The sequence below is a fragment of the Sciurus vulgaris genome (genome assembly GCF_902686455.1).
Source record: "Sciurus vulgaris genome assembly, chromosome: 5".
Classification (NCBI taxonomy): domain Eukaryota; kingdom Metazoa; phylum Chordata; class Mammalia; order Rodentia; family Sciuridae; genus Sciurus; species Sciurus vulgaris.
This window is the reverse complement of record NC_136465.1, coordinates 150312843-150337897: the sequence shown is the minus strand read 5'-3', so window position 1 is coordinate 150337897 and position 25055 is coordinate 150312843. Positions and strand designations below refer to the sequence as shown.

The following is a 25055-nucleotide window of genomic DNA, read 5'->3' as shown; positions in this document are numbered from 1 at the left end:
CCATTGTAGCTGACACTCACATAGCAATCATTTAAGGAGCTTGTTACATGTGTAGAGCCCTAGATTCCACTCCATTTGTGTGAATCAGCATCTATGAGAATGGAGGCCTCTATATCAGAATTACACATACTAAAATATAAGCCAGACTCATCAACCTGGACTGCTGAGTTCTTTAGGTCAGGGAAAATATTTCAGTCATATTTGTATATCTCAGGGTCATGTACATACAGCATATATTTAAGAAACATTCTGGAATTACAATAATATTATATTGCAATCTAAAGCCATTTACTACCTGTTTAATTGCTAAACTCAGTCACTACACAAGTTAAGAGAATCTGTAATTAAAGAAAGTAATATGCCTAACACAGAACATGTATATTACCATGGTCTATCATGCCATTTTATTGCCAAGAACCTTTGTTCTATAAATTTCAGCTGTATCCTTCATCTTTTGAGGCAGGGTTTTAAAAAAGAAAGAAAGAAAGAAAGAAAAGGATATGGACTTGAAAGAGCTATTTTGGTAAGGCCTGTAAGACCAATATCTAAGAATAAAGTTTAATTTGCTAACGTTGGTAACATTTTGCAACTTCATAATGTTGCTGAAGTACAAATGATACTATGTGTAAGAAAGCTTAGTGTAGAAATGGTTATAGTTACCACGTGGCCTAGTAACTGAAACCAAAACACGTTACTAAGTCTTTAAAGACTGTGTAATTTTATTATTCTAAAGCATTCGCAAATGAGCAGATGAGAATAGAAACAAACAGCAGAAAAACATTAAAATAGATGAACATCATAGGTATCCAGCTGCGGATGGAGAGATGTGATTATACAAATTCAAATCTGTCCTCCAGGGATTTAGATACTCTGAATATACTAATACCTAGCAAGCTGTTCCTCTTCATATCAAATCTCCCTCTCCTGTCACAACAAGCTTTAGGGGACGAGTTAGAAACCCGTGGGTACGGTCTCTTTAACGCGTAATAGAACGCTGATTGCATCGATGGCAGGTTCACAGCCCCTTCTCTTCCAGTCACTTTCATTCCCATCCAGATTACCATCCCCTTCCAGGTATCAAATCCCGGAGGACGCTAGCGTTAAAAAAAAGTTGGTTAATAAACTTTGCTTTGGCGTGTGTGATAGCGCCTGATCCCGGAAAGACCCGAGCGCAGACAGAGCCCCCCCCCCCCCCCGCCCCGCAGTCCCCTGCGCGAACCTAGTCTCCGGGCTCGTCTGGTCACGCCTGGAGCGCGGGGTTTGATTGGGCCGCCGTTGTTGTAGTGACCGGGAGGCGCTGCCGCTCTGGGCAGACGGTTCCGGGCGCCGCACGGTCCCCCCTCCCACCCTGCCCCTTCCCCTCCCCCGGTTCCCCCCTCCGGCTGGAGTCCGGAGCTGACTGCTTCCCCCATGGCCTCCGCTCCGGTAAGGACCGGCTGGCCCGCCCCTTCCCGAGCCGTTCCCGCGGGCTGCGGGGCCAGGTCGGGACCGTGTCCACACCTGACGGGAGATGGTGGCAGGTGTCAGCAGCCGGCTCCGCCGCTAGCCCCTCGCCCTGGGGCGTCGGCGTCTCTCTGGGGCCGGGCAGCGGGAACGCCAGCCTAGGGCGGGCTGCGGGGCTCTCCTCCCCGGGTCCCGGAGCTCCGGACAGAGCCCGGCCGGCCCATGGCCCCCAGAATTCTCAGAGGGTTTCCGTGGAGCGCCTGCGTCAGAATCACCTGGGAGGTTTCTGACTAGTACTGAAGCCACCTGCGGGTTCCGTGCCGGAGGGCGGGGCCTGGGACCGTGCATTCCGAAGGACCCGCCAGGTGGTCCCTGGTCCGCTCTCCATTCTGGGAAGCCGGGATGAAGGCTTTGGCCCCTCTGCGGGGGCAGCGGCCGCCCGGCGTCTCCCTGTTGGGGTGCTGGGTGCCGCGCCCGCTGGAATGCTGCTGCCGAGCGCTCCTACTCCGCTACCCGCCATCTGTGCGGCGGTTCCCGATCCTCCCCCGGAACCCGCAGCCGAGGTCCCGACCCCAGAGTTTCAGATTAGCACCTGCTTTTAAAACTTGACAACTTTCCTTCCTAGGAGGACCCCGTTCTGGAGCGTTATTTTAAAGGCCACAAAGCTGCAATCACTTCTGTGAACTTCAGCCCCAGCGGCAAACAACTTGGTAAGTTTTCTTTTTTCTTTTTGCGATGAAACAACAGTTTAGTTGGCCGTAAACCTTTCCTTCTGTGCAGGCTGGCCCCCGGAGAACCACTGAGAACCTCTATGGGGGATAAGAGCGTGGGAGACTGGGGAGCTTGGCCCAGCCAGGGACTCTCTGGTCATCCAGGTCCCGGTTTGGCATAGAGCCGCCTGCCGGCTGGGCCTAGCAGATGACTTTCGCAAATGAACCACCAGGAGGAGCGAGTGGGAAGGGGAGGGGTTTGTCCTCGGCCCGGAGAGGGTGGGGTGTTGGCCGGAGAGTTTGTGAAAAGTTCTGAGACGAGCAGGAGGAAGTGGGGAGAGAAGAACTGGTCTGTGCCGGAGGCCGAGGACCCAGTGTTCTCAGGTGGCCCCTGGGGAACTCGGGTGGCTGGGAAGGAGCCGAGCGCCTGCATGAAAGGAAGGACCTACAGGGAAACTCACCCCTACCTGGGCCGGGCACTCAAGCTGCGGGTTTCGCAGCGCTTCTGCGTGGTGGCTTGGTGGCCGGGTCTACGTCCTAGCCTGGAGGATCCGGATGGCTGTGAGGTGGACCTGGGCAGGCAAGAGCTTCCTGCTGCTGGCGCTTTTAACAGTGGCTTATATCCTGGTGGAACTCTCGGTCTCTACCTTCCAAGCTTCCCCAGAGGCCGGCCATGCCAGGCAGCAGGGGTCAAGAGGGCTCTCAAACTTTGCGAAAAAGGCAGAGGATTTGTCTCGACCTCTTTATGAAAAACCCCCTGCAGATTCCCATGCCCTTGGGGAGTGGGGGAGAGCAAGCAAACTCCAGCTCAATGAGGACGAACTGAAGCAGCAAGAAGAACTCATTGAGAGATACGCTATCAATATTTACCTCAGTGACAGGATCTCTCTGCATCGCCACATAGAGGATAAAAGAATGTATGAATGTAAATCCAAGAAGTTCAACTATAGGAAGCTTCCCACCACCTCTGTTATCATTGCTTTCTATAATGAAGCCTGGTCAACTTTGCTCCGCACCATTCACAGTGTTTTAGAAACTTCCCCAGCAGTCCTTTTGAAGGAGATCATCTTGGTTGATGACTTGAGTGACAGAGCTTATTTGAAGGGACAACTTGAAACTTACATCAGCAATCTTGATAGAGTTCGCTTGATTAGAACCAATAAGCGAGAGGGACTGGTTAGGGCCCGCCTGATTGGAGCCACTTTTGCCACTGGGCAGGTCCTCACTTTCCTGGATTGTCACTGTGAGTGTAATTCTGGTTGGCTGGAACCACTTTTGGAAAGGATTGATAGAGATGAAACAGCAATTGTTTGTCCTGTTATAGACACTATTGATTGGAATACTTTTGAATTCTATATGCAGACTGGGGAGCCCATGATTGGTGGGTTTGATTGGCGATTAACCTTCCAGTGGCATTCTGTCCCCAAGCATGAAAGGGACAGGCGGCAATCCAGAATTGACCCAATCAGATCACCCACTATGGCTGGAGGACTGTTTGCTGTTAGCAAGAAATATTTTCAATATCTTGGAACGTACGACACTGGAATGGAAGTGTGGGGAGGTGAAAACCTCGAGCTGTCATTTAGGGTATGGCAGTGTGGTGGTAAATTGGAGATCCACCCATGTTCTCACGTGGGCCATGTGTTCCCTAAGCGGGCACCATATGCTCGCCCCAATTTCCTACAGAATACTGCTCGGGCAGCAGAAGTGTGGATGGATGAATACAAAGAGCATTTCTACAATCGAAACCCTCCTGCACGGAAAGAAGCTTATGGAGATATTTCTGAAAGAAAATTACTACGAGAACGACTTAAATGCAAGAACTTTGACTGGTATTTAAAAAATGTGTTTTCTAATTTACACATACCAGAGGATAGGCCAGGCTGGCATGGGGCTATTCGCAGTATGGGCATATCCTCTGAATGTTTAGATTATAATTCTCCTGACAACAACCCAACAGGTGCTAACCTTTCATTGTTTGGATGCCATGGTCAAGGAGGCAATCAATTCTTTGAATATACTTCAAACAAGGAAATAAGGTTTAATTCTGTGACTGAGTTATGTGCAGAGGTTCCTGAGCAAAAAAACTATGTGGGAATGCAAAATTGCCCTAAAGATGGGTTTCCTGTTCCAGTAAACATTATTTGGCATTTTAAAGATGATGGAACTATTTTTCATCCGCACTCAGGACTGTGTCTTAGTGCTTATCGGACACCTGAGGGCCTGCCTAAGGTACAAATGAGGACTTGTGATGCCCTAGATAATAATCAGCTTTGGCGTTTTGAGAAATAGAGCACAACAGCACTTTTATCATAAGCTGACAGTAGCCCCAGTAAAGATTGTATTTTATCAGAATTCACAGACGTCTGTGAGAGCACTAGAAAGGTGTGGCTCATTTGGGGGTATTACACTGAAACTGTGTACATAGAGTGCTGCTGTTTAATAGTTCAACGTGCCTTACTTATGAGTTGTTTTATTTAAGAGATTTGTCTATATGGTCTCTTCTCCTTAAAGAAATTGACTGTGAATTGAGATACACAGAACACTTAAGTGCCAGACTTCACATTACAGAATGTAAAAGTCCAAGCAAAATTGGGTATGATTTATGTTGGTGGGTAAGTTCACTGCACATCTCATTTTTTTCTCAAAACTCATAAATGTGCAGTTTGAGCTACTGCTATTTTGATTACATAGGATTTGAATTTATTTTAGCCAGCACATTAAATTTTATTTTTTGTTTATTGTTTAATTTTCTTTTACTCAAGTAGAAATCAAAGAAAGTTGTTCTTAAGGAGAAAAAGACCTAGTGTAAATATATTGTCATTGGAAGAGGGCATCAGTTTGAATGTGAATTTGGAGGTCTTTTTATCATACAGCATCTCAGAAAATCATACCCACATCTGAATGAAAGGGGAGATATTTACATTCCACAATTTGTAAACTTGAGCTCTTGGACTTAACTGACTTATACCTCAAATCATTAATTTTGTAAACTGTCCTCTCTGTGAATTTGTTTGAGTTTAGGGCGTTTTCAGATTGCACTTCCTTAAGTTATGAATGTACTAGAAAGGGACTCATTCAGAATACTGTGTCTCCCTTTGTTAATGCTTAATCATTTAAAGTAAACACAGTTGAGGCCGCTCTGAAATTAAACCCAACTGTGTTAAATGTGTGAAACTGAAAGCAAGCCAGGTTCTGCAAAGGCGTCTACAATTTCTTGCTGATCTGGAAATTTAAGAATTTGTCTTAAGATCACAGGTTAAAAAGACTGTCGTGGCAATTGCAATTGCTGCCTTCTATCATTTTCAACACCTAGCAGCCTGGCACATAAGTAACTTTTAGTAAATGGGTAAATGAGTGACTGAATTAATGAATGGCTCAGCCAAGGCATGTTACTTTGGTCAAGTCATTTGACATACTTGGTCTTCAGTTTCCTCATCTGTGAATACTGAACGGGATCTTGATGATCCCTTCCAGTGAAATGTTGATTGTACATTCTCCCCTTCTCATACTCAGTCACTATGCAATTTCTACAACACTTTTTATGTCCTCGCTTAACATAAGTAGTGTTGAGCAGTTGAGTAATGTTCAGTCCAGGTGTGAACCTGGATAAGAGGGTTCAGTTTGTAGTCATTTCATTTTGACAATTGTTGAACCAATTTTGTTATTAAAACTTTTAAGGTCTAAAACATAACTAAGAACATAAACTTTTTCCAAACTAAATTACTTGAGAAGTAAACACACAATTTTAAAGTATTTTTTTTACTGATTTTATACCAGTGTTATATTCAGACATCACAAATAGAATTTAAAATTAAATCTAAATTTACTTCACTTTGCTCTAGAATTATTTTTAAAAAAAGCGTGATGCTCCATAAAGAATTAGTCCACAGTATTCATAGGTGAAGTTGTTTTTAGTGTTTGATGATTTGTCAAGTAGGAACTTTGCAAAATCTGAATGTAAGAAAATTATTTAGGAAGACCATATCAAAAATTATAATTGCTGTGTAATTGTGGCTATTGTTTATCTTTTGCCTCTTAAAATAAAAATGTGTTTATAGTTTCTAGCCTTAAATTTTATCAAAAAAACTGTCCAAATCTCATGTGCAATGTGCTCAACCCTGGGTTTAATTAAAAAAGAATTTATAATAACACTCTGAATTTTTTGAGTTTCTCCTAAACCTACCCTCTCTCCCTCAGTCTCCTTTCTAAAATAATTTTCTGTTTTTTACTTATTTATTTCTTTTTTTATGTGTTCTTTTTAACATCCTATAATGTGGGAGAGCTAAAATGACTATATTCTACAAGTACTTATTGGAGTTATTTTATTTCAGGATTCTGATCCTCTTATCAAAAGGGAGAAAGAGTACTTTACTTAATTCTTTATTTACCTTTTACCCTAAATTGTTGAGTGTAACCAGTGATCTTTTGGTTGGAAAATTTAGACTGATCCTTTATTTATCCCAATAATACAGAATGGTCAGGCTATTCATTCCTCAAAATATCATATGTAACAGAGAAACAAGACTTTGATGTTTTTATATATTGGCACATTCCAATTTAATTCCCAAAACATGCTCTAATGCTACATATAAAATACATTTTGATTCCTTAATTCTAATTTATTGTTACCAAAGCATTCTCATTATAGAGAATTAAGAGTTGACTTTCAAGCTAATTTACATACATAGTAATAGTTTTATGAAAATATTTAGTGGGCAATGAGTTTCCACTTTAAATGTTCACTCTATCATTTAGTGACCAATTCTAGGAATAGATTGACTAAATAAGCTCATTTATGTTTTGAAGGAAATGATAATTTAGTCATTGGAAGAATCTCTAACTCAAAATAACTTCTTTGTAAGAGAAAATTTGTTTACTCACCCAGTAGTAGGCTTTTGCATACATATTTTTGTTAGCAAATCAAAATTTTCTAGATTAAAGATGATATTATTTCTAAGTTGTATATTCTTAGTTGTTTGGGGGACTCAATTCTAATTAATAAAATATCTAGTATTGACTTTTCTTTTTGAATGACTGTTTTAATGATATTTTTGAATGAGCACAAATACTGTTGGGGTTCAGATTAATCTCTTGTTGGGGTTCAAATTAATCAAGAGATTAATCTGAATGATGAATTTATTTCTATGTGATGAGAAGTTTTCATCCTTTTTTTCCTTTGTTAATGGTATTTGTAATGTTGATTAAGACAAAATAAAATGTATGTCTAATTATTTTTGCAAATGGATTCTGATGATTTTAGTCTATGGTATTACTGCCACATGTATGATGACAAGAGAGGCAAGTTAAGCTTTTAGTTTTTTTACTTACTTGAAAATACAGACAGAATATTAAAATTCAGTGTTCCTTTATTATTTTTCAAGGTGTCATTAACCAGTAAGTATTCTGAAGTGGTTTTAGTACTGTTATTGCATTAATTCCTCATGAACAAACTGGAAACAATCTAAGGATCTATAAGACTCTGTAGGGCAACTGTATAAGAAAACAAATAGCAAATGGACCCCGGGTACAAGAGCACTGACTTCTTTTTCTTTTTTTTAACTTTAGAATGAGCTTTGTTTGTTTTCTTTCGGTGCATTTATAGAAGCACTAATTCAAAACCCTGGGCTGAAAAGACAAATGTCTACCTTATAAATCACATAACCTCACACTTTCCCTGTACATAAGGACAATTTCCTTCCTCAAGTAGCATATCTCTTTCTTTTTAGTGATTCCTGGCTAACACCTCTCCCTCTCCCTAGTAAGACAATAACTAAGAATGGCTGTTGTAAGAACTGTTTTTATCATATGTCTTATAGCCACATTCAGGATATATAGAAGTACAATAAATATTTTCTTTTTCTATGTTTTTATACCCTTAGAAGTTATTGTAAATAGGTGTGCCATAACCCTGCTTTCTTACTAAGTGACTCTTGGAACCCTGTGCAAATTACCTCTCTCTGTGTTTCAGTTTCATGAAAAAAGACTAGAAAATCCAAAGAGTCAATATATTTGTGGTTTCCATGGCTTAGGAGAGGGAGAAATAAAGAACAATTGCTAGTATGGATTTTTTTTTTTAATGGGAGTTGATGACAGTGTACTGGAATTAGTGATAGTAGGTGGACAACTTTGTACAAAACCTAACTTATATACTTTGTTATTTATTTATTTGTTTATTTTTTGTACTGGGGATTGAACCCAGTGGTGCTTAACCACTGAGCCATATCCCTAACCCTTTTTTATTTTTTTTAGAAACAGGGTTTCACTAAGTTACTTAGGGCCTTGCTAAGTTGATGAGGCTAGCTTTGAACTCGAAATTCTCCTGCCTCAGCCTCCCAAGCCACTAGAATTACAAGGCATGCACCAACATGCCTGGGCTGAATTATATACTTTAAAGGGGTAAATTTGGTGGTATGCAAATTATATTTCAAATTATATATATATATTTTTTTTTTAGGTACGAATATGAATATTTATTTAGTTTGGGAAATAAATCATTTTTAAAATGACAGATTTTTAAAAGCCCTTAACTACCTTCAGTATTACAAAATCCAGAAAACCAAAATACACTATGTCTTTCATTAATTGCCTAACATATTTCTAAAATAATTTTCCTACATCTATTCACTACATACTCTCTCATTATCTCTTCATATAATGATTTTGCAATTTATTTTCTATAGAGATAATAGAAAGATAATTCATTTTTTTCCTCTAGAAAATATTAAAATTTATTTTTGTTTTTGTTCTTTTCAGGGCCAAAGACCAAACAAACTCAGGGCTGTGTGTGTGCTATGCAAGCACTCTGCCACTGAACTAAATCCCCAGCCCCTAAAAATTGTTTTTTTATAACTCATAATCTAAAAAAGTTTATCCCAGCCTCATGACTTGTCATCAATAATGTCATATAGATTTTTAGTACTGCTTTCAATTTTAGTGAACTTCTACCACATTTCTTTCATATGGAAGTAATATTTCAGGACATTCCAGTTTTCTTAAGCAGTGACTAACCTTAAATTCTTTATTTTTTATTTTTTTCTTTTTTTGCAGTGCTGAGGATTAAATCCAGGGCCTTGTGCTTGTGAGGCATGCACTCTACCAACTGAGTTATATCCCCAGCCCTTAAATAGTCTTTGGATTAAAAAATAAAAAATTAATTAGCTACTCTTCTGTCAGTTGTAATATGAAATAATCCAGAACTTATTTTCAAGAATATATCTTTTCCTTTTAAATAATTGCTTTTGGTATGATCTGAAATTATGAACTCAGATCACTGTTTTTGGCATAATCATTATTTTGTACCACAGACCTTTAATTTTTATGTAAATAAAAATTTAAAATATATTTAAAACTAAAAATGAATTCAACCATATATTTTTAAAATGAGAGAAAGAATGCTTCACATGCATACTAATAAGAAGTCTTTAGTTGTTTTCTTTAAATATTCCAAAATGTCTTATCAAATTAAATTATACATCTAAGTTTCATCAAAATTCTTACTATTTTACATCTTTTTTGTATATGAGTTTGTCTTCCACATCTCAAACGATGTCTTTTTTTTTTATTGTAAACAAATGGGATACATGTTGTTTCTCTGTTTGTACATGGCGTAAAGGCATACCATTTGTGTAATCATAAATTTACATAGAGTAATGTTGTTTGATTCATTCTGTTATTTTTTCCCTTCCCCCCACCCCTCCCACCCCTCAAATTATATTTTTAAAAATCCTTCAGGAAAATAAAATGATGCTGGGAAATTTCATGTGTCCCAAAATAAATTTTTCCGTGCATCTCTGTGTATGTTTTACTGTATAAGAACAGCCAGGGGGGGGACTTACTATTAATAATATTTAAATCAGTTTGTAATTTGTAGAATTAAGAAAGTTTTGATGTATGTGTAAACTCTTTCAGCTTCTGCTTAATGCTAAGTGGATCAGGGAATCAATTTGTATTGGTGTTTTTCCTGAAACTTCTCAGAAATTTCAATCAATCTGTGTGGATAGGAGAGAGAGTATTATAAAAGGTGACATTAGTGTCTGAATTGTATAGTTGTTCATGACAGAATGAAAGAATAGAGAAGTCCTAACTTGCTAATAATTGGGTGCAGTTTTTTCCTTGATACCAAGCTCTCACTAAGAGATTAGCCACTACAAGTTGGTGATGTCCTCCTCAGCTATCTGGTCACTGTTCTAGCCCTTTATTCACATTTATCTAATCATGTTCCAAAGGGGTGAGGGGAAATTCTCTATTTCTTTAGTTCTCCTTTACTTAGTTACTGCTACTGGGTGCCAGATACTACCCTCTATTCTGGTATACTTACAGAGGAGAACAAAGCAGACGTGCTTCCTAAAATGGTATGCAGAGTTAATGGTCCAGTGGTATAGGCAAATATTAACAAGTAAATCTGGAAATCCATGCATTACATGCAAATTGATGGAACAAAGGAAAACAATCAAATGTTGTGAAGTGAAGAAACTGTGTATTGAGGAGTGATAACAGTGAAAACACTTAAATGATTGAGATCAAGAAATAATCCTCTGCAGAAGTTAGATTTAACTGAAGCACTGAAGGAGGAGTTCACTAGGTAGACTGAAGAGAGAGTAGAATAAGCAAAGACCAAGGGTGGAAAGGAACTTGTACTAAATCAAGGAAGTAAAAGGATTCCAGAAAGGTGTGGGGGAGCCTGATGAAGGAAAAGAGAGATGAATTGCAAAGTCAGCTTGGGCAGGGCTGCAGACCCTGCAATGGGTTAAGTGGTGGCCTTCCAAATGTGTGCATGACCCAATTCCTGGAACCTGTGATATGGCCTTATTTGGGGGAAAAGGTCTTGGTTCTTGTAATTAAGGATCTTGAGATTAGATTAGCTTGAATTATGTGGTGGGCCCTGAATTCAAAGGGGAAAGTGCTCTTAAAAGAGAAACACAGAGATAGGGAGACCAAGTGAAGCCAGCTGGGGAGATAGTGATGCAGCTGCAGAGCCACGATTGCCTGGAGGCACCAGAAACTGGAAGAAGGAGGGAATGGAATCTCCCCTAGGGACTTTGAAGGGAGTACATCTCTGCTAATACCTTCACTCCTGACTTCCAGGACTGTGAGAGAATACATTTCTATTGATTTTAACCTGTAAGTTTGCAGTAGTTTGTTATGGCAGCCATAGAATACTGGAACATATTTGGGGATTTTATTCTGAGTGTTGTGAGAATTGTTGAAGTGTTTAAGTAAGGGAATGACATGATCTGATTTAGACCTCAGAAAGAGCATCCCAGCTACTATGTGGAGACTGAACTACTTAGTAGAGAAAGCTTTTAGGAACTTTTATAGTAACATTAACAGGAGATAACAGTGATTCACAATAGGTTGTTGACCCTCAAACTAGAATGATTGGGGCAAGAGATAGATTTGAGGGTTCTAAGCATTGTTATGGTTTAGATATGAGGTATACCTCAAAAGCTCATGTAAGACAGTGCAAGAAAGTTTAGAGGTTTAATGATTGTTACAAGAGTCTTAAACTAATTGGTGCATTAATCCACTGATAGGGATTAACTGGGTCATAACTGTAGGCAGGTAGGGTGTGGCTGGGAGAGGTAGGTCACTGTGGGTGTGCCTTTGGGGTATATATTTTTGTCCCTGGTGAGTGGAGTTCTCTCTGCTTCCTGATTGTCATGTCCTGAACTGTATTCTGTACCATGCACTTCTGCCATGATGTTCTCCCTCACCTTGGGCCCAGAGCAATGAAGCATACTGTCTGTGGACTGGGACCTCTAAAACTGTGAGTGCCAAATAAACTTTTCCTCCTCTAAAAGTGTTCTTTCAGGTCTTTTAGTCATAGTGGCAAAAAACTAAAACATGCATACAGATGGTTTTTAAAGTCCTAGAAAGGGATGAGATCACTTGAGAAAAAGTAGAGCATTGAGATCAAATGGCCCATGTCTGAGTCCTAAATAGAACCAAACTTCAGATCAGAAGAGGAGATAGCAAAAGACTCTAAGGAAAAATAATCAGACAGGAGGGAAAGACATTTCATAGGATCTTTGAAAGTCAAAGTCTAGAGTAGGGTATAAATGCTGAAGAAAGAAGAGAAGGTCATTACTTATTAGAGAGTGGAGCAGAGAATTTTTAGAGAATTGCACACACTTTGTCATGTAGAAAAGCCATGTGAAATGAGTGCTCATGAGTTTATAGTGTTTCCAATCTGTCAATGGGGGAAGAAGTGTTCAGCAAGTTCTTATTAGAACAAATGTTTCTCAGAAAATGTTGAGTGGGATTTTGCCAGGGGAATTTAAAGAAGGGAGAGTCAAGGGACTGAAGGTATGTGTAAGAAGAGTGTTATAAGGTGAAGATGTTATATAGTGAGATGAAGTTGGTGAGAGGGAGCCTCTGAGAATATAGGTCAATAGATTGGGATTCTGGATAAGATAGAAGCTGTGAGTAGGTCATAGAAAATGAAGCAGGCTGTTATGGGGGATTTTGAGTAGTGATTTGCTAAGTGCTGCTGGTAACAAGTTCCAGGGTGTGACTATAGGATAGGTTGCTGAGTAGGCATGAAGAAAAAGTCTCTGTAGAGACCATTTTCTTCTGTTTCAAATGTTTACCACCCCATCTTTTTGGTTGTATGGCTCCTCGTCCCTCATACCTCCCCCTAAAATACCACTGATCACTGTAGCTACATTAAATATTCCATCCTCACACAAAATTATCGTAATGATTTCCTGCTTTATCTTCCAGTTCCCTTGATACAATTTAAAAATTTAAATAGAATATTTCAAAGTAACTAATAAATAGAATATTGAATGTTCCTACCACAAAGAAATGATAGATCTGAGGTGATAGATATACCAATTACCCAGACCTGATCATTGCACATAGTATACATGTATTGAAATGTCTGCAAGTATTTACAATTATGTGTCAATTTAAAATGTATTTTAAAAAATAAATTAAAATTATATATTTTCCTACATATATATGATCTGTTTGCCTGTTTCTTCACTTGAATCTTAGCTCCTGATTTAGAGATTTCGTCTGTTTTTATACTGAGCATTACTCCCTTCCCCCACATGTCAAAGAGGTCAGATACCTGTTGAACAAACTAATAATACTAGCAGATGGAACAGAGAGAAAAACTGTGTCCTGAAGTAGGTAAAGGACGAGAAAATTATTGTTGCTTAAGAGGGGTTCAGGAAACTTGGTATTCCCAAGCAGAGCCAGAGACAAGGCGTGAGTAGCTAAGGAAGAGGAGGAACTTTCAGAGAGGAAGATGTTAGCTTTAAGGGAGATCATCCATGTAGGGGATACTCTGGCCCAGTGGTAGCTTTTGGGAAGAACAGAAAACATGCAAAGGGAATATGTGAGTGCAGGTTTGCACAGTGATTATGACCACACACTGAAAACTCAAAATTCTGTCCAGACTGGAGGAAATGGAGTGTGGGACATGGTAAATCCTGCTTCTCCATAGCTTCTTGGAAGGTGTGGAATCTTGAGTTTCATAGGCTGGGTTGGGATGTGATGAAAGGGAAGAAATGGGAGAAGCAATAGTCCATGGAGGTGTTATCATCACTTTTTATGGACGCAGAAATTGGAAGTGTAATAATTTGCTCAAAACTGTGTAGAATAACAAAAAGAGGTGTGTTGTACCTGGTTCAGAGTCTGATTCTTCTCTGTTAGGCTAATTACTCTTTTCCAGAGAAGCCACCTTCAAGTTTAAACAAACATTAAAAGGTTTTCACATGGTTTGCAGAATCTGAGCTGGACTTTAAAAGTTTCCATTTAAATATATAATTTTAACATTGACTTTATCACTTTTCCCCCTTTTCTCCTTCAAGGTTACACCATCATTGACTCAATCTCTACTTAACATGTGGGATGTTTGTAGAATAAATGATGGTAAAGAAAAAGTCAGTCTCTCCTTTTTTTTTTTTTTTTTTTTTTTTTACTGAATAGCAGCAGAGTCAGATTTGGGATTTTAAAAGTTATTTTCCCTATAGTGAAACCATACTGAAAGAAGTTTCCTGAAAATTCTCTTTCTTTAAAGTTCTTGGAGGTAGCCTATCTGTATAGTAGCTTTGTTGAGCTTCTGTTTTAGCTTTAATAATCACATTCAGGTGCTAAAGAAAATTACACAGTGAGAGGCAATATCAGAGTGTTGTAGTCAGCTTTTTTGCTGCTATGACTAAAAGACCTGACAAGAACAATTAGAAGAGTAAAAGTTTATTTGGGGGCTCACAGTTTCAGAAGTCTCAGTCCATAAGTGGCTGGTTCCATTCCTTGGAACTTGTGGGACTCAACATCATGGCAGAAAGATGTGGTGAAGGGAAGTGGCTCACATGGTGATCAGAAAGCAGAGAAAGACCCACTTACCAAGTACAAAATGTAAACCCCAAAGGCACACCCCTAATGCCCTACCTCTTCCAGCCTTACCCTACCTGCCTTCAGTTACCACTCATTTAATCCCTATCAGGAGATTCATTCGCTAATTGGGCTAAGGCTGTTATAACCCAATCATTTCACCTCCACACCTTCTTGCACTGTCTCACTCATGAGCTTTAGCGGGGTACCACACATCCACATCATAACACAGAGTGCAGTATTTCTCATATTTCAATGTGCATCAGAAGTGAGAAACTTGTCAAAAATTCATATTCCTGATTTTCACTTTGAAGAATGTCTGATTTTCCTAGAAATGTACATTTTTAGCAAGGTCCTCAGTAATTCTAGTTGAGATAATCCGTAAATCCTCTGCTTTGAGAAGCATTGGCTTATTGGTTGAAAGCCCGGGCTTTGGAGTCTGATAGGAGTGGGTTGAAAGTTGAGCTCTACCGTCTAAAGATACCTAACTTCACTAAGATCCCTTTTTATCTATAAATAGGAATAATTATATTTACCTGCCTTGCTGTGAGGATTAAATAAAAGAATGCACATTAAGTGTTTAAAAGAACCAGGCCTATAATAATAACTCAGTGAAGTTCTGTGTGTGAGTCTTCAAAGACATGTGGAATTTGAATGAATTAAAATCATTTTCTATAGATTGTCATTACTAAAGATTATTTTTTAGAGTGCCCGCAGTTCCTTTTGATCCTACTTAAACACTAGCAAGCTAATTACAAAGTACCAGCTAGAAAGAAAACATTCATTTTATTTCCTCATTCAGGGAAGATGAATTTTAAATGAATGCTACCACTTAATTATTGTATGGTGTACCTGGATAGCACAAACTAATTCTGACAGTGTTTCAGTGTTAAAATTTATCTAGTTTAGTTTGGAGTATTATCATTTTATCATGCAACCCTCACCCTTACTTCCAATTTGGTTTATTAAAGTGTTTACCTGGGGATGGTATTTTATTTTTCTTTTCTTAAAAGTGTTCATAGAGATCTCCTTTTCACTCATTTCGTTAGAATTCCCAATGGATTTGTACATGCACAAGGCAGTTCAGTGTCTCTTTTGTGACTCAAAGACCAGCAGGAAGCTGGAAATGCAGCAGAAAGTATAGTCATGGTACCTTCAAAATAGAAAGCTGAGTTTATTTCCAGTAGTGGATTTTATAGTAGAATGTAATAGAAGAATGAAATATGTAAGAAGACTTCAGGAATCCTAGAAACACCCAAGGATTTCTCTGTGATGGTGGTGGGAATTATCAGCATTCTTTTGAATATAGAATGAAAAGTCCTGAGAAGAAATGTAATTCAAATTTGTAAAGTCATGTCAAGCGCTTCATTATGGACATGAACCTTTTCAGCAAATTCTGATGTACATGCTCTTTGACTCAGCCCCAGCAATAATTCTTCTAGGAATTTGTCACAACAATATATTTATACATTGGAAATCACACTTGTACATTGCAACATCATTTGTAAAAAGCTCGAGATTGCAGACAAATAGGGTGGACTTCTTAAATAATTTAAAGATACAGCTACACACAGAACATTATACAGTTATTAGGAAGAGTGAGGCAGATTTATGCCTCCAGCCAGGGCAGTAATAGGTATATGAAACAGCTGTAAAATTAGGCAAAATACATGAGATAGTGCTGCTTTCAGTCAGTGAGCTTCTGAAAGTACAAAATGATGATCCTTGCAAGAAGACAAACACACAAGGTGAGTCCCTGGATTACCTTGACTTTTTTTAGAGGGATACTTTTCCAGCAACAAAGCAGAGAGAATAGAACTGAAGCAGTGGCATCCTGGCTGAGCTGAGGAGGCAAACTTCAGAGTTCTGGGATGACTGCTGGAGGCTGAAATTTGTGTGGCAGAATTCCTGAGAAGTTGCTGAGCTGAACAGGTAGACAAAGGTGTGTGTGTGTGTGTGTGTGTGTGTGTGTGTGTGTGTGTGTGTGTGCCTGCCTGTGAGCACACACTCACGTGCATGTCCATGTGTGTATGGAAGGGAGTTTCACAGTCTTTAAATCATTCATCATCCCAAATGCTCTTAAAAGTCCCCACCACCTCTTTAACACTCTCACATTGGGGACCAAATCACAGCATGAGTTTTGGTAGGGACAAATCACTTAGTAATAAAATGTTGTTACATTTCTAATTTCATTGCAAATGATTATTAAAAATATATACATATGTAAAAGTACTTATGTAGAGAGAAAATGATAAAGAAAATGGACAAAATGTAAAACATGGCAAAATCTAGGTGGGAATTGTGTGGAAGTTTTGTGTCCTACATTGTAATTTTTCTGTAAGCTTGAAATTGACCAGAAAAAAAAATTACCAAAAATAGAGGAAGAACAGAATAAGGGAGCTATATTAACAAAACATGATCTCCAAAATATATTGTACTAAACGGGCTGAGGGAGGGGAGAACTGAAAGGCTACATGCAAAAGAGCAAGTGCAGTATACTATCATTTGTATAAAAAGTACATGAAAATGGACACACCCATTCATATAAGTATATAGAGATTCCTGAGAAAATGGTAATGCCAAAAATGGTAATGTGAGTTGCCTCTTAGAGGGGAACCAGGCAACCAAGGAGTGGAAAGGGGGTTTCATGAAGTACCCTTTTGAATTAGGTGCATGTTTTACCATTTGAAAAGACAAATAAGATATTTAACAAAACACAGCAACTGACGGCAGTACCATTTCTTCTTTAGAAAATAGTACTCCAGACAGAGCAAACTTCTTAGTAATTGCAGTTGGTTTCTGTTAAATCAATGAATGAGAGAGCTTGGGTTAACTAAAGAAAGTCATTGCTATTCAAGGTAACACAAAAACTACTGGCTTTGGGGACGGCGTGCAAAGAATCATGGTTCCCATTAGTATGTTCTGTTTTGTCACTTCCAGCAACAAAGCAGTATGCCAGGAGAGCATGGGCTTTGCTCTCTCAGATGTCCTCACAAAGATTTCTTAAAATAATTCACTATTGTTTCAAGAATGTATAAACATATACAAAGAAAATATAAAGTCTTTTTTTAGATTGATAGGTTTGCTTGCTAATCTTTTTCTTAACTTCCTTCTTTTGACATTTTATCTCAAAATAGACAAGTTGAGGATGAACGCTACGTGCTTTGACATTTTAAGTTATGTGGTAATGTTTATTTAGGGTGTGGTTCCATGGAAACATAGAAGCAAATGCCACGTTGACACAGTACAACATTGACATCAGAAATCAAATACCTTTTATTATAATGATATTGAGTTTGATAGGACAATTCTTTGGTAAGAAAGAAGGTTAAGGAACTAAGTAGGAAAATTCAGCATTGGTTTTCATAATTTTTAGTAAAAATGCTTTATGGAGTTTTATATATTAGTATTCATTTTTTTTTTCCTCCAGTGTTCCTGAAATTTAGAAGAAAATATAGAATGTGCCCTGAGCTACCCTGTCATAATTGGAATATTTCTGCTTCAGGTGTCTCATATTCAATAGGCCTCTGAAATGCCACCTCACCTAAATCTACTTCTACAGGTTGTTCTTTTTAATCACCATACTATACAGTCAAAACCTCTCTCTGAGCTCCAGGTAGATATATCCATCTTCCTACTTGATGTTTCTACTTGTATGTCTGATTCACATCTCAAACTTACTATGTCTGAAAACAAACTCTTGATTTCTGCACCATCCTGCTTCACTCCAGACCCCTTTCTCTTCCCATTTTATTAAATGGCATTAGGATTTTTCTGGGTATTCCTTCCAAAAGGCTGGCACTTTTGCTACTTCTCTTTTTCTCTCTCTCACTGCTAATCCATTAGCAAGCCCCTAGACTCTACCTCTACAATGTGTCTTGATTTTAACTGCCTCTCCCATTTCCGTGTTCTCAAACTTAGCTTAGATTCTATTGTGATTTGAATATGTGGAGTTCCCCAAAAGCTCCTGTGTTACTACAGGAATGTTTGGAGGTGAAATAATGGAATTATGAGAGCTGTCACTTAATCAGTCCATTCCGGTTCGAAGGGACTAACTGGGTGGTAACAGTAAGCAGGTGGGGGGTGTGGCTGGAGGAGGTGGGTCACTGGGGTGTGCCCTGGAAGGGTGCATCTTCCCTACCATTCCTTCCCTTTCTCTGCTTACTAAACAGAACAGCTTCCCTCCACCATGCCCTTCCACTATGATGTTCTGCTTCACCTTTGGTCCAGAACCAATGAAGTTGGTTCCCCATGGAATACATCTCTGAAATGTGAGCCAAAATAAACGTTTCTTCCTGTAAGTAGTTCTCATCAGGTATTTCTTTTTGTCACAGCAACACAAACCTGAGTAACACAGACTACCACCTTCTGCTGACTAGATTATTACAAAACTTGTGAATTGTTTTTCTTCTTCAGTTCTGTCTCCCTGCCTTTCTGTATTCTCCACACAACAGCTATAATGATCATTTTATATTTTTTCTAAATGTTTTTTGAAAAATAGATATATGCCAAAAACTTGTACAAATTATAAGTGCATAGCTGGATCAATTTTCGCAATGTGATGTGGCCATTCAACCAATACCCAAGCAAGGAAACAGCATTACCAACATTGCCATGCTTCAGCTTTTTTGTTACTCTGATAAAAGTCCTGGATAAACAACTTCTAAGGAGGAAGGATTTATGTTGGCTCACATAGTTTATTAATTTATTTATTTATATTTGGTGCTGAGGATTGAACCCTCTGCCTCACCTGTGCTAGGCAAGCACTCTACCACTGAGCTACAACCTTAGCCCCAGTTTCGGAGGCTTTTGTCCATGGTTGGTTGGCCCTGTCACTTTCAGGATTGTGATGAGGAAGGATTTCATGGTGGAAGCTGCTCATTTGTGGCTGCTGGGAAGCAAAGAGAGACAAGAAGGGGCTGGGGTTCTAATACCCCTCAAGGTCACATCCAGATAATTTAACTTCCTCCCCTAGGTTCCACATCTTTAAAGTCCCACAACTGCACAATAGCACCACAGGCTGGTGCCCAAGCCTTTACCACATGGGTCTTTAGAGGACACTTATCCAAACTCTACCATACTAGAAATCCAAATAATCTCTAAATTTACTTCTGACTTCGTAGGTTAGTTTTACTTCTTTTTAAACATCATACAAATGAAATTTAAGCATACAGCAGTTATACCACATAAATGTATGCAGTTTGCTTTGATGACAGTTGAGTATCTAGTTTTGATCTCTTTTGAATAGTGCAGCCACTGATGTTATTGTATATGCCTTTTGCCAAACATGAATTTCTGTTGGATATATATGTAAGAGTGTTAACTGTCAAGTCACATAAGAGTTCTAGTCATTCTGCATCCCCACCAAGGTTTGCTGTTTTTGATCTTTTTCATTGTGACCATTCTGGGTGAACTTATAATGATATACCATTGTGATTTTTGTGTTTGCTTGATCATCAGTGGAATTGAGCACCTTTTCATATGTTTATTGCTTGTTTGGATAGCTTCTTTCATGAAGTGCCTGTTTTAAGCCCTTTGCCTATTTTCCAATTGGATCATGTACTTTTCTTATAGATTTGTATGTTCTAAGCACACTTTGTTATATTGGATGAATATATCATCTCCTAATCTGGCTTTCTTTTTCATTTGGTTAGTAGTTCTTTCAATGCACAGTTGTATGAATTTTTGTATACTACAAATTATTCTTTTCTTCACCATGATTAGTAATTTTCATGTGCTTTAGCAGTCTGCCTACCCTAGGGTCATGAAGATAACTTGTTCTCTTCTAAAAATTTATTGTTTTATCTACCACATTTTGATCTATAATCCACAGACTTGATTTTTGTATATAATATGCAAAGTTAAAATTTGTCTATAATTTTTATTTATAACATAAACTTAATTCATTTTTTTCTTAAAATCTAGTTTACCCCACATGATTTTTTGAAAAGACTGTCTTTTCCTCATAGCAGAATGAAAATATTTTTCAAACCATATCATGTGATACCTCCTTTCCAAAATCCTACAGTGGTTTCCCATTGCACTTAGAATAAAATAATTCACTTTCTCATTAAACTTAGAATAAAATGGCTACTTTTCTGATGTCTGCCTCTTTGTAGGCTTCCCTCCCACTATTCTCTCCCCTTCCCCTCCACTATGGCAAGTTGGCCTCCTTACCATTCTTCAGTCTCCCAAGTTCATTATTGCCTTATGTTTTCCACATGGGGTCGTACCTCATTTCACTCAGCTCTTGACTCAGATGTACTTTCCTTAAAAAGGACCACCTAAATCACCTCATTCAGTATTCAAGTCTAAATAATATATAAAAGTCCTCTGTATGTGTACGATATTAGCAATGTTTCCCCTACTGTCTTGTGATTCTTTGCTTTTGTATATCTTGTTGCAGCATAATACTTGAACTCAGTAGGGTCCTAAGCATGATGCTCAATGATAACTCACTGTTTCCCTGTTTTGTTTACAGTAGTCTCAGATAATTTAGACCCTGGTATGAATATTTTATAATTTGGATGAGCTGTGATGGAACATCAGCATGTTGTACTTTTTTAAAAAAGGGTGCTAAGTGGCATTGTAGTTTAAAATATATTAACTTGCTTTAACTGTTTACGTGGAAATATGTTTAGGCTAAGTTCATGTGTATTTTACATATTGGTTAACAAACTTGTAGAACTTCAGTAACTATATAAAGGCAGGTGCTGTTTCTCCTTTAATAGTGATATTAATTATGTTTCAATTTTACAAAACTGTAGCCTTTCTAAGCATTCTATAGCCTAGACTTAGTGGTTCTCATTGCCTAATTCTTATTATTGGGACTATTTGGGGACTATATGTGTATAATGTGTAGATTTGTCTTTAATTTGTTTATTCATTCATTCCTTGCTAAGGCATTTATTTCTACCATTGATCACATTCATTTTCCTTCTCAAGAGTTTTTCTTTAATACATGTGTGTTTGTATAATTCAGAAACAAACCAATTCAGAATATATATATCATGTTTTAAAATTTTTTTAAAAAAATTCTAATTAGTTATACATGACAGTAGAATGCATTTTGACACATCATACATAAATGGAGTATAATGTCTCATTCTTCCGGTCATACATGATGTAGAGTTACACAGGTCATGTAATCATATATGCACATAAGATAATAATGTCTGACTCATTCTACTATCCTTCCTACCCCCATACCTCCTCCCCTCCTTTCACTCCTTCTTTATCTAGTCCAAAGTACCTCTGTTCTCCCCGCATATTGTGAATTAGCATTCGTATATCAGAAAACATTTGGCCTTTGGTTCTTTGGGATTGGCTTATTTTGCTTAGCATGACATTCCCCAGCTCCATTTCTTTACTGGCAAATGCCATAATTTCATTCTTCTTTAAGACTGAGTAATATTCCACTGTGTATATATACCACATTTTCTTTATCCATTCATTTGTCGAAGGGCACCTAGGTTGGTTCCATAGTTTAGCAGTGGTGAGTTAAGCTGCTATAAACATTGATGTGGTTGTGTCTCTGTAGTATGCTGATTTTAAGTCCTTTCAGTATAAACTGAGGGGTGGGATGACTGGGTCAAATTTCATTCCAAATTCTCTGAGGAATCTATACTGCTTTCCAGAGTGGTTGTACCAATTTGTATTCCTCCTTGCCAACATTTATTGTTGCTTATATTCTTGATAATTGCCATTCTGACTGGAGTGAGATGCAATCTTAGAGTAGTTTTGGTTTGCATTTTTCAAATTGCTGGAGATGTTGAAAATTTTTTCATATATTTGTTGATTGATTGAATTTTTTCCACCAAACTTCTTCTCTTAGAGTCTTAAGCTAATATCTGACACATGGTTCTTTATTAAGCATGAAATGTCATAAAACTTCAGAGTAGAAAGACATCATCTTGTCTACATATAAAAGCATATCTGGATTGAATGACAGAAATAGAAAACAGTTGGTAGATTAAAGTATTGCATCTATGATTAATTTTCTAAACTGACAGTTGTGCTGTGGGTACACAAGAGAACATCCTTATTCTTAGGAAAAACCACTAAATCATTAGGAATCTAAGTGTCATTATTACAAAACTTATTCCCAAATAGTTCAAGAAAAAAATTTTTATGGGTGTTTGTGTGTGTGTATGTATACAAATGTTTATGTACATGTGTGTGTATGTATACAAGTGTTTATGTACAAAAAGGAAGGGACAAATTATAAGCCAAATAGGGCAAAATTTAACAGTAGTACTTGGGTAAAGAGTTTTTTAAATATTACTTGCTATTCTTGTAAATTCTGTAAGTTACTTCTGTGATGTTATTTCTAAGTGAATAGTTTTTAAAATGATCTCATCCATCCCTCTCAGAAACAAAACAAAACATACAACAACAACAACAACAAAAACATATGCAACCCACATGACAGGAAGGTTAGGCAACTTCCCAGTTACCCAGAGGGTAAGAAACAGAGCTGACCCTCAGTGTGGAGCACTCTGTTCTAGGTGCTGTCTTCCCCTAGTAAATAGTTTCTGAGCTCTTATTTATGCAGGAGCCAGTGATATTGTTGTGTGGACACAGCCAGTTTTGTATAAACATGATGTAGCTTTGTGTATTTTTAAAATATATTTTTGCTGTTACCTGGTCAGCCTTGCAGCCTGCAGGCCTGCTGTTACCAGGACACCTTGTTATCAGATGTGCCACCCATTGTAATGAGACCTGCCTGTGTTTGCATTTTAACAAACCATGGTTTGTTCTTCTATTTCTTGATAGTTACTGCTTCTTGGGATACGTTTCTCATGCTGTGGAATTTGAAGCCGCATGCTAGAGCTTTCAGATATGTGGGTCACAAGGATGTTGTAACCAGTGTGCAGTTTTCTCCACTTGGAAACCTACTTGCATCTGCCTCACGGGACAGAACCGTGAGACTTTGGATTCCTGATAAGTAAGAGCAAGAAATGTTTGATATGCTTTGTATTTGGAAATGTGAAAGAATGCTGGCCTCGGTGTTGTTTTTGGCCAGGGTGCCTTGGTTCTCCATGTATACCCCTCCAGCAGGAGGATCTGGTCTTTCTTATAAATAACAGGTGAGTTCCTAGAGAATAAAGGCAGAAGCTGGTGACCTTTCAAGGTAGGCCTGAAGCACACAGTGTCACCTCTGCCCCATTTCGTTGCTCAGAGTAAGTCATTACACCAACCCAGATTCAAAGGGAGGAAAAACAGCTGGAATCATAGCACTCCTGTCTTAGTTTCTCATTCGCTTCCTGTTGAGACAAGATGGAGTGGTCAGGTCAGCCTGCAGTGGAGAGGAGGGCCTTTACAAAGACAACCAGCAGATGACTGCTGGGGTGCGCAGTGTAGAACTAAAAATCAAGGGGATTTTGATGGTACTGCTGACTATCTCATGACTTCCCTTCATTGCAGATGCCAAGTCTTGTCTGTTATCTCTGGGATTTATGCTTGAATTCAGGCCAAACTATACTTTTGATTTCTGCTCATGGAAATCTGCCTTAAGTCCTCACTGAACTAGTCCCTGAATGCTCCCTCCTAATTTTTGTTTTTACTGATTTCAGTTATTCCTGATGGATTATCAGATATCAGGTGATAGAGATTAATAATTAAGTAGGCTTTGCCTTCTATAGGGCACTAGAAGAGCCAGCCAGGTTAGATCTAAGAACTTTTAAGTATTGATTCTTCCCAGTGGAATTCAACAAAATGTATTGAGCTCTTTTTAGTGTCTCACGTTGTGCTAGGTGCTGGTCTTACAGAGATGAATAAATCATCATTTCTGTCCTCAAAAAAACTTACTGCTTAGTAAACAGAAACAGGTTGATTTTTTAGAAGTCTCAATATAATGTAGGTATAATAGTTACAGCAGATGGGGAGCAAACTGAACCATATAGCTTGGTCAAGGAGGTCTGGGGACAGGGAAAGAGTCTCACATGAGAAGGCATAGGTGTGTTTGAAGCACTCTGACCATTCTGAGTACAAAGTTCAGTGCAGTGGCAAAGATGCCTTGCCAAAGAACTTGGGTGTTGCACTTTATGATGGAGGGAGCCAGTGACACGTTTACACTGGGATTTATTTGCTTGGGTGGCACTTTAAGCAAGGTAATAAGCACAGTACATAGGTGATGGAGGAGGGGATAGGAGATTAGAGCAGGGAGGCTAGTTAAGAGGCTTTTGCAGTAATCCAGGTGAAGGGTGTTAGGATATATCTACCTGAAGGCAAGCAGAACCAGGATAGAAAGCAGAGGAGTGTTCAAAGGATATTTAGGAAGTGGTAACGATAGTGTTTGTTGACTTACTAGATAGGGAAGTAGGGAGTGACTTCCAGGCCTCTGACTTGGAGATAGTCAGGTGTTGCTCTAATCAGCCACGGTAGCAAATACAGGGTGAAGTTCAGGTGTATGGGACATCAGGGTAAACATTTGAAAATTCGAGACAGATGTATGTGTCTGACTAAATTCTGTTGCCCAATCTTTTTCAAACAGTTATGGAAATATTCCTTGTCATATATTATTAATATGAATATGATCTTCTAAATGGGAAAATT

The 25055-nt window shown here is 38.5% G+C and overlaps 2 protein-coding genes across 10 annotated transcripts in view; both read left to right on the top strand.

Moving 5' to 3' along the window:
- Positions 1–671: 671 nt before the first annotated feature.
- POC1B (POC1 centriolar protein B) overlaps positions 672–25055 on the top strand; it is a 92898-nt gene continuing 68514 nt past the window's right edge. For 3 of the 9 annotated variants that reach the window (XM_079139203.1, XM_079139204.1, XM_079139202.1), the window contains exons 1-3: positions 676–1425; positions 2069–2153; positions 23274–23445. In XM_079139203.1, the coding sequence (XP_078995329.1) occupies positions 1411–1425; positions 2069–2153; positions 23274–23445 (272 nt within the window). In that variant the 5' untranslated portion in view covers positions 676–1410. Of the gene's footprint in view, positions 1426–2068; positions 2154–18605; positions 18796–23273; positions 23446–25055 lie in introns of those variants that run through there. The other 6 variants (XM_079139200.1, XM_079139205.1, XM_079139201.1 and 3 more) reach the window with 6 other exon arrangements.
- Positions 2447–7244, top strand: LOC306660753 (polypeptide N-acetylgalactosaminyltransferase 4). Its single transcript, XM_079139196.1, has one exon. The coding sequence runs from the start codon at positions 2709–2711 to the stop codon at positions 4443–4445; it is 1737 nt and encodes a 578-aa protein (XP_078995322.1). The 5' UTR covers positions 2447–2708; the 3' UTR covers positions 4446–7244.